At 45.5% G+C, this 10,776-nt stretch overlaps 1 protein-coding gene across 1 annotated transcript; it reads right to left on the reverse strand.

Annotated features, from left to right (window-relative positions):
* Positions 1 to 8,025: 8,025 nt before the first annotated feature.
* On the reverse strand, positions 8,026 to 9,346 carry LOC118475740 (exopolygalacturonase-like). The gene has a single exon (XM_035963949.1). The coding sequence runs from the start codon at positions 9,318 to 9,320 to the stop codon at positions 8,088 to 8,090; it is 1,233 nt and encodes a 410-aa protein (XP_035819842.1). The 5' UTR covers positions 9,321 to 9,346; the 3' UTR covers positions 8,026 to 8,087.
* Positions 9,347 to 10,776: the final 1,430 nt, after the last annotated feature.

Here is a 10,776-nt window from a genome sequence, read left to right on the forward strand (position 1 = left end):
TTAGCCCCCTAGGGTTTAGGTTTAGGGTTTTCTAGGGTCCTTTTTAGGGTTTTTGGTATTTCAGGGGTGTGAATGTAATTTAGGTCCCTTCTTAGTAACATTTTATGACTATTTCACTTAAGCTTTAGGGTTTTCTCTTTTTGGAATTTGTTTTACCCTTCTAAACCCCATTTAGGGTTAAGTACCCTACTCTAGGGTTTTATTTGCAAAATGCCATATCAATACAACTTGTTTGAAACTTCAGCCTAGTGAATGCATTCTAGGTGTATCAAACACATGAAATGCTAATGCTGATGATGTTATGCTCAAATTTTAGTAACAGTAACACCAGGGGTGTTACACCACATATTCACATACATTCACAAACATCAATTCACATAAGTATTCACATTCACAAACATCACCTCACATACACAAACATATAGTTCCAAATAGTTGCAACAAGTCTTTTACATCAACATATAGTTCCAAATTAAACACTGACATAGTTCGACACATAGTCCTTGACATGAACATTGACATAGTTCCAAATCAAACACATTTGATGAACTATCACTCATATCCGTCACCTGGTTGGTTCAAGTTATAGCCACTTCCTCCGGCTGGACTCTAGGTGTTGAAAAGGTTGTTCACCTAAGAATTCGATGCGTCGTCTTGATCAGACGCATCTCTAGGTGCGGCAACTGAAGCGGAAGGTGTCTGAAATCCCTATAACACACCCACATGAAATATTAACCACTAAGTTCATCATTTTAACACATAAGACAACTATGAACATGTCACACACGTATATGTGTACATACCATATGGAATTAAGGCAGGGTGGAGGCAACAACATTGGCATCGACAGTGCAAAGTCCAGAGGCGGCATCCCATATGTCGGCATCGAGACGCCCGCTTGTTGTGCTAGTTGCTACAAATTAGATGCAAACCATTGTTGAGAAAATAAGGTACACATCATGTGTTTTTAGTTGTTATGAACAAAATGTTACTTCAACTTACTGAGAGTAGAGCTTGATTATGGGCCTGGAGGTTTGAATAATACTCGTCCTTCTTCTTCTAGTACTCAGCTTGTTGCCTATGATACTCCATTTGTTTCCCTCAAAACTGATTTATGATACTCTGCATGCTGACGCAACACTGCAATCTCTATCTCTTGGGCGGATGATCGAGAATGGGACAACTGCGAAGACGAGGATGTGGACTGTCGTCCACGGTGTCTCAGCTCCCTAGAATCAATCGTGGAATCAAAAATACCCAACCTACAAGAGTGAACCATGCACTTAGTAGAGTAAACCATGGACTCGGTTCAATCACAAGCATATGAGAACAATTTTGAAATCCAAATAAAATACTCTCATCGTCCATGGGCTTATCCTCCTGCACTAGCATATGCTACCTAAGGGTCGATTGGTTGGTTCCTCCAATCGTAGTCCTACCCATGGCGCTGAACCATCTCCTGCCCATACAAAGCCTGGAGGCAAACATACCAAATATAAGTGCATTACCAAGTTGATGCACAAACACATAATAGAGTACCTGAAACTCACTAGACGGTCGGTGGTTGTCTTAGTGCATAAAACATCAGGATTCTGTGGATCAGAACCCTTATGCCCTTACATATACACCTCCAGATTCGAAGGCGTACAGGCGGATTTGTCTTCCTGTACATACAAGTTAGAATGACACATTTCTATGTAATTCGAAGTTACAACATACTGTGACATACCATTCGCTTAGCCAAGTGTACATGTCCTCACCGTCGTAGTTGTGGAACGACTCAGTACCACGGTTTCCCATGTTCCTTTCGAAAATGGCATGAAACTCAGGGGAATCCCACCACCTGCACAAGGCCCGATAACCCTATGATTGGGTGGCCATCCAAGGCACAGACACCTACATGAAATGTTTTTCCATCAAGCAAATAGATGCATTGACATGTACCCAAAACAAGAATCAGTAAAATACGATATGAGATGCAACAACTTGTTTAAAAGCGTTTCTATCGAGCCTAAATGGGTGATCCTCTGGCAAAAAAACATCTATGGCAATCGAAGTAACATATCTTTCCACCAAACTTCAGTCAGAAGCATAAAGTGTCTTCAGCGCATATCAGAAATGTCAGAATCCCATGACAACTCCATCCAGCAAAGATACCATAAGCCATAAAATCGTGAATAGACCATAAAAACGCAGCTCTCAGGTTGAACTTCTATTTCTTGTAACAATCGTACGCCTCGACTCCTTCCCACAAAATTTTCAATTCTTCAATCAGGGGTCTCATCATCACATCAATCTTTGTTCTAGGATGATCCGGACTAGGTATTACAAGACATAAGAAAATAAATTCATATTTCATGCAAAGAGCTGGTGGAAGGTCGTATGGAACAGCAAATACGAGCCAACATGAGTAGTATGGTGCAGTTAGATTGAAAGGTGAGAAACCATCTATTGCCAAACTGAAGCGGACATTTGGCACTTCAATAGCAAAGCTGGAATCAAAGGCATCTAGTACCTTCGATGCATCTGTATCAGTTGGGTGCGCCATGACATCTGGATTCTAGCGTACCCCTTCTTTGTGCCACCTCATGTGTCTAGTTGTATTCTTGGAGATGAACAAACGTTTCAACCGAGTTATAAGAGGCATGTAACGAACCTGCTTACGTGCTATCTCGGTTTTCATGGTCAAACCATCGTCGTTTTCAACCTCTACGAATCTACGCTCACCACATACTTTACACTTCTCCTCACTCATGGTCTCCTTCCAGAAAAGCATATAGTTGTTGTCATAGACATCAATTTTTTCGTAGTCCATACCGAGACCAGATAGCAACTTCTTGGACTCATACATGTCCTTCGGCATCTTGTGATTCTCCGGAAGTACATCACTGATCAAGTTCAGAAGCTCCTTGTAGCAGTTGTTTGAGAATGCAAACTTAGACTTAATAGTCATAAGTCGAGTCACGAACACAAGGATGGTCACTTTCGTGTGCTCGTGCAACGACTCTTCGGCAGCTTTAAGGAGCTTGAAAAACTTCTGAACCTCAGGCGTAGGAGGATCCTCATAATCGGAGGGTTGACCGGGGTTCTCCGAATCCACGGGTAGAAGCTCATGGCGTACATCGTCAAGCATCTCTTCCATCCTATCGTAGCCCTCTCTTCATGTGACTGAACTTACGATACAATACGAGGAGGTGGGTCCTCACCGTGGTGCACCCACACCTCATAGCCTGGCATATAACCGTTCTTACAAAGATCTATCGACATAGTCCCTGTCAAGGAAATAAATGTTCCGACACTTGCTACAAGGGCACCTAACATCGATTCCAGTCTCCAACCGAGCAAAAGCATGGTCAAGAAACGCGTCAGTCTTGGCAACCCACTCACTTGATAAAGCACCTCTTTTCTTCCAACCTTCATACATCCATCGACGATCCTCCTCCATACTAGATACGAGACGTTAACTTAATTAGTTATGATTACTAATAAACCACACTAATACAATATTACATTGAAAAATCATTTCACGGGACCCTAAATCATATAAAATGATCTTATTTTCGAGGGCATAATAATTACACTCAGAAATTAAAAGTTTAAATTATATAGGCACCACTAAATAAACTAAAACAAGCTAATTTAATTACATAATAAACTTAGGTTTTCAGACATAACAAACTAAACATAATTAATAGCAAACAATCTATATGCATATACAAAATTATACTAAAAGTTACAAAATTACTCACTTAGCTCGACGTAGAGCCAGTGAAGCGAGCGCCGGTGGGGTCGAGGCAGGCGCTGACGGCGTCGGGGGCGGGGGGCAGAGGCTGAGGCAGGCGCGGGCTGCATCGAAGCGGCTGTGGCGGCATCGAGGACGGTGACGAAGGTGGCCATGGGCTCAGGCAGCGTTAGGGGCAGGGCGGGCGGGCGCCGGCACAGGCTAGGGAGGTGCTCGGCGGCGGCGGCTGGTGGGTGGCGGCGGCCTCGGCTTGTGTGTTCCTTGAAGAATGGAACTGAAACAACGTGGGCGGGCACTGACGGGGTTTAAATCCCTTATGTCCGACGGCCTCCTAGGCGACCGTCGGACATAAGGTTATGTCTGACGGCTTATCTGATAGCCATCGAAAATAACCTTATGTCTAACCATCCGTCTAACAGCCGTCGAACGTTGGATCTTATGTCCGACGGCTGCCTTAGGCCGTCGGATATAACGTTCTATCCGACGGCCAACTAGGAGGTCGTCTATCACCCGGTTTTGGAAGGTAAACAGAATGCGAACCATGTACGTGCCAGGATCAGAAACTCACTTACATAGCGATTACATAATTGGACATCATCACACATTGCTCAAAGTAAATAGTGGAAATAGTACTTTATTACATCAATATGTCCAAGACATCCACGGAGTCATTAACATAACATTGTCATTACTATTATCAAAGTGCGGAAAAGCGAGCGTATCTGATAAAGCCTTCACAGGCAGCTGACTGGGGGTTCACCACTAACATAACTAGAACTCATCGTAGTCCTGGAACTCCTCAAAGTCCTCCATGTTGCCTGCATCTCCTCCTGAGCACTGAATATATTGGCGATAACCTTGGGTGGGGTGGTTTTTAAAGCAAGGGTGCGTACACATCAACGTACTCAGCAAATGTCCCGTTTGGCTAATGTGGACTAGATGTATGTGGAGTTAAGGTTAAGCAATTGCTTTTAGTTGGTCAGGTATTTATTACCTAGTAGTAAAGCCATGTTTTAGCAATAAACCCAGTTATTACCCAAAAGTACTCCCTCCAAGAGGAAATACCATTGATCACAGTTATATTTATCATCATTAACCATAATCATAAAAGTATCAAAAGTTCTTCTAATCAAAGAGGATCCCAAGGCTGCTCTTAACCGTGAGCATGGCTGATATACCAGTTTCTAACACTCTGCAGAGGTTGCACACTTTACCCACGAGTCGTGATCCCTTTCCAGCCTATGTTGTACAAACTCGATCTTCACTACCGAGGTGAATGGCTAGGGATACACTACGTAGCCTTTACAAAGATTCCCAAGAGGTCATAGCCGCCCGTTAGGTTTCTCTAGTTTGATAAACATAGTAATTCTCCCCATAAGAAGGGTGACTAACAAAACCAAATCGAAAGAACCTCGGCAACCAGCCTCGGCAGAGCAAGTGTTGTGCCTGGACCCCATAGACGACCCTACGGCGAAGCCAACTACACCTCAAGTTCCTCTAATTAATCAGCTAAGGGTGTCCCATTCCACACTCATGGTTGTACTGTTATCCCGGGTGGTCACTCAATGAACAGGTCCTTACGGAGAGGTACTCAGGAAATAGCCTGAGTCCCCTAAAGTATCACAAGATCATCATCGAGATAACATCATTGTATCATAAAGATTCACATCATGTTCATTGATTAAGTTAAAGCAATAGCATAAAGCTTAGAAACCCAAAAAGGTAAACAAGGATAAGGTAAATACAGACTAGTTAATCCTTAGGTTTAAATAATGTAATGTGGGACGGTGAACTATAAAGTAAGTAGGACATAGTAGGTCAGAGGACTCTTGCCTTCACTAGGTTGTTGCTCAGGAAGATCTTCAACAACACACTAAGGAACCATGAGCTGCTCATTGTCTAAACAAAGCGATCATGCATTCAATGCAATTGGATAAAGACAAATGAACAATACACCAAACATATACAACCAAGTGAACACAAGTTTGACAGAGCAATGTAAACACAAAAGGTCAACTTAGGTGCTAGAGTGAACTAGCACACTAGTGGTTTGTGATTCCCTAAATATTATCTATCTCCATGGATTGCATAATTTTAATTCCACTAATTTTAGTGAGACACAAAATTATACCAGGGATAAATTCATACATTACATATTATTAATCTCACAAGGTTAAACATCTAATTACCATTAGGGTTTCCTTTTTATTTTCTTATTTAGTAAACAAACTATTACATATACTAACCTATAGTCTAGGCATAAAATTAACACGTACAGATAGTGAATGATCATAATTTATTTGGACAGAGAATAATTCTATGAACATTTTGCAATTTGAATCACTCAATTTGAAGTTCATATGCAAAAGATATGAAATAAACAAGTTTTGAAGTTTAAAATACAAAATTAGGCCTAAATTTGTGAATAAATAGAAGTCTAGGGTTCAATCCGTAAGATTACAGAGGCTTGCGCATGAAAACCAAGGACAATGGATTGATTTCTAAAAAGCGAGGGTCTCTTTAGCAAAACTGCCACGCGAAGGGGTACGGGGTTGCACTATCCGTCCGATCTCCGACCAAAGGTCCAAATTAGAATAGCGAGTGAGGGCGCATGCTCTTGACAGGTGGGCTCGGGTGGGTTGAGGCACTGACACACGGGGCCCATGGGTCAGCAGTATGAAGAGGACACGGGGCGCGTTGGCCACTGGATTGTAGATCGATGGCTCTGGTTCCACAAACCACGCGAACCGTTATCCACGACTTCGGGCCGTCAGATCAAGACCGGGCTGTTCGGATTCAGCACGAGGGGTTTAGTCTCCTCTGGTCAGCTAGGGGTGGCGCTCTCCGCGGACACGGCGGCGCAGTCGCCGGAGGCGAGGCAGACCGGGGCTTCTAGGACACTGGGGGTTGGTCTGGGTAGCCAGAGAGTTTGGGGAGGACTCGGCAAGCACTATGGCAAGGTCTGGGTGCCGAGAACAGGACTAAGACGGGTAGACTGTGGAGGGGGACCCTCGGGCGAACCCAAGCTTACTCTGGCGAGCAATACCCGTCGCGGTGAGGGTTAAACCGGTGCTCTGTGGTTGGCATAGGCTCCAGGGAGAGGGTGGGGGTGCTCTAGGCCTAAGTTCGGGCTCAGGGAGGGGTTGCAGTGGTCGAACGCCATGAAGATGCTGTGGCCCGGCGAGGGGTAACTTCGATGGCTGAAATCCCCCACGTATAGCAGAATTGGCGCAAAAGAGTGACACAGGAATGTCACTTACCCAGATATGGTGCTTCGGGCAGCTTGGCATGGCGCGATGGGGCTCTAGTTGGCCAGACGTTGAAGAATCATGACGACGGTGAGCTCCGACCTGCGCAGGGGAGAGGTGGAGCGCAAATCGGGTAGAGGATTTGAGGAAAGGGGAAACCACCGTGGGTTCCCGGTGTGCCAAGCTCAGGCAAAGCTCACCATGGCCAAAGCGCTGGCAGAAGTCCAGCGGCGACAACAGAAAGGTGAAGCAACAGCGGGGGGCGGCGTTGCGGCTGGGTGAGTGCGAGGGCAGGGAAAGAGCGAATGTGAGGCAGGGGCGAGCTGAGGGAGTGTTCGGGGTCTTCACCTAGCACTCGGGTGACATGGGCAGGTCGTGGGGATGTGGGCATGCTTTGACCGCATGGGCGCACGCCATGGGCGCGGGCGCGACAGTTGCAGGGGAGGGGATGGGTCTGACAATAGGGGCCGCGAGTCAGCGAGGGAACGCGTGGGCGAGCAGGGCACGATGCTGATGGGGCGGTCCCACTAAGAAGAGAGGGAGAGGGCGAGCGGGGCGTGGCGCCGATAGGTGGGGCCCGCTTGTCAGCGGATGCGGGAGGTTAATTGGGCTAGATGGGCCGAAAGGCCAAGGAGGGAGGAGGTTCGAGCTGCTTTCCTTTTCTTTTTTTGAAATTTCTAATGTCTTTTCTATTTTAATTTCTTTATGGTTTTCAAATCAAACTCAAACCAAATTTCAAATTCAAACCAATTCAAACATGTGCATCAAACAAAAGAATAATTTAGGCTCAGCATGATGCAACATTTCATGACTCACATAAGCTTTGACAAAATAAATAATTAAACCCTCGCCTAATTCACTTACTTTTAATCAAAAGGAAAAGAGAGAGAGAGACAAGAGGTAACACCTGAATTTGGTTGGCATTTAGAGAAGAAATTTTATACCCTCAAATTTAGGGTGTTACACAGTCGAACATAATATAGCTGTTGGATGTCTGTCGTTTTACTGTTGTGTGTTACCAATGGATAGCAACAAATGGGAAATGCAAGGACGAGAGAAAAATTATAACTAGAGAGATGGGTCAGTCGACGGAGGGTCTAGAAGCATGCAAGCTCCTTGAGGCAACCCTTGGTGCTGCCCTTGGCATTCGTGCATATAGCCATGGTCTTGTTGTTGGTGCCACTATACTCGACGTTGACATCATCCATGGTGACGCCGGTGCATGGGACCTTGGCTGTGCAGAGCAGGCTAACGGCCTCCGGGGTGGAGGAGGTGCCGGTGATGTTCTTGAAGGTGACGTCCTTGATGGTGACCTTGGAGGCGCCGTTGGCGGTACACAACTTGTTGGGGCAGTACTTCAAGTCGATGAAGATGGGGTTGGCTGAGTCCTCCATCTTGATATTCTCGTAGTATATCTTGGAGACGGTGAGCACGGAGGCGGCGTCCTCGTACGCCTTGATGCGGACGCCGAACATTGTCTTCTTAAGAGTGCAATCCTTGACGTTGATGTCTGTGACGTCCTTCTCGTCCTTGTACCGCCCTAGGCTGTCGATGCTGATGCCGTGGCCGGGGCCGCAGGTCACACCAGTGATGTTCACCTTGGAGGTCCCAGGGCCGATGGAGATGCAGTCGTCGCCAACGCCAATGACGGTGTTGGTGATGGTGATCCCGGATGAGTCGCCCATGTGGATGCCATCCGTGTTGGGGCTGTCCCCGGGCGCCGTCACGGTCACGTCCTTGATCAGCATGTTCTTGCACTGGTACATGTTCATGTGGAAGAACTTGGAGTTGAGAAGCGTGACCCCGGACACCTCCCCGTTGTTCACGAAGTCCATCACCAGCGAGTTGGGAAGGATCTTGCAGTCATACTTCTTGGTGCAGGAGTTCTTGCTCCACACGGCTGGGCCCTGCCTGTCAAGGTTTCCCTTGCCGGTGATGACCAGGTTATCCACGCGTAGAATCTCGATCCAATTACCATGTTCCTTGTACTGGCTTAGGTCCATGGTCGCCAGCAGATTGCCATCCACCTGAATGGTCACGTCGCCCTTGCAAGGGCCTGTGAAGTTCAGTTGTCCGACAAGGAAGTCGCCCTTGGGTATGAGGATTGTCTGCTTCCCAGTGCCGCCGCACGCCGATGCCCATGCCTCCTGCACAGCCTTCGTGTTGTCTGTCTTGCCATTGCCGGAGGCGCCCAACTTGGTGATGTCGAAGGACCCACCAGGCCCGGACGCTTTCGCATCGATGCCCTTTGACTCTTCCTTCTCACCATGCACGATGCAGAAGAGGACCAGGAGGAACAAGGCTCTCATCGCATTGTCTGTGCATGCCATCTTGTCGTGATCGATGCTTTATTCGTGTCTCTTGTTGCCTGGGCACTAGGACCTATAAATATGTAACACCCCACTAGTCACACCCAATGGATATTACCAAAAACCCCACCCACCTAACTTACTCAACACAAGAGGCGTAATAAAGACAGGAAATATAGCAAAATCCGGCAGCACCTCCTTTGAAACTAACATAACAAGGAGGGGAAAACATGAAGTTCATACAGGATATAAAGACATATAATTCACATAGTAGAAGCTAAATGCAAAGTGGTAAACTCATTTATGCCCCAACTGAAGTAAAACAGATGGGATGAGGAACTCAGCCCACCCCAAGATAAACGCTCAACCAAGAACAAGGCAATTCACTAGACTTGACCAATTCTGATTAACAACATTATTAAATGGTGATTCCTTTATTAAAGGTGTAGTGGCTGTGCTGCTACATCCCTCTATTCCCAAAGCAGAGATTAGGTGCCTGCATCAAACAATGCAAGATGTGAGATAATTCATCTCAGCAAGTAAACATAACAACAACAAATAGGACATTGTAAATCAACTGTGCTTACACAACCACATGGTTCAGAACTCCTTTCTTTCTTTTGAACAGTAAATTGCAGCAAGTAAACAAATAACTAAATTCTTAACGCCAAGAAGAATCACCATGCACAAGTCCAAATTATCCACATCCACATAATAGATTCCACACCTCTCCCATGAATGCACATGGCTACAGATGCTATAATGACTTCTGCCTCCATATCTCAAAGGATATGAAGCTGCACCATACCCCTTCTCGGGCAACATATGATGCTCAATGTACCGGTACGGTCGGACCATAAGATCGCGACGAAAACTTCAATGCAATGGATGATGAGTGCATTATGCATGACAACATCATGAGTTCTTCCCAAATAAAAATGTGCTAGACATATACTTCCACCCATTCCACATAATAACCACTTGAGTAACATAATCAAACCTCAGACTCAACATATGAAATCCATGAAACATGTACATTTCAAATGATGGTACTCAAAAAAAATATGAATATGAACACAATAGCACAACATAATCAAGTATAAAACTCCTCATCTGACAGACGGAATAACCATCACAGTTTTACTTGCCTTCACCGGAAGTTTGGGCAAATCCCTAAGAACGATCCGGAAGTCCACCACCTGTTTTTGACACCCAACTTAGTGCACCAAATTCACATAAAAAGCCTCAAAACAACGCCGCACCTACGCGCAATCTCAAACCCCGCCGCGGGTAACAATTCTCCCCACACCAACCAAACTGCAGCGGCGCTGCTTAACAATTCCATAACTTTAAAATTAAGACAGCAGTGGTGTCTAACAAAAACTCCAGAGACAACTACATAAAATTCCCCACAAGTTTTGTATACAATTTATGATTAAATTCTAAAATCTAATTACCCCTAGACGGTCCACAAAAT

This window comes from Zea mays, unplaced genomic scaffold (genome assembly GCF_902167145.1).
Source record: "Zea mays cultivar B73 unplaced genomic scaffold, Zm-B73-REFERENCE-NAM-5.0 scaffold_605, whole genome shotgun sequence".
Classification (NCBI taxonomy): Eukaryota; Viridiplantae; Streptophyta; class Magnoliopsida; order Poales; family Poaceae; genus Zea; species Zea mays.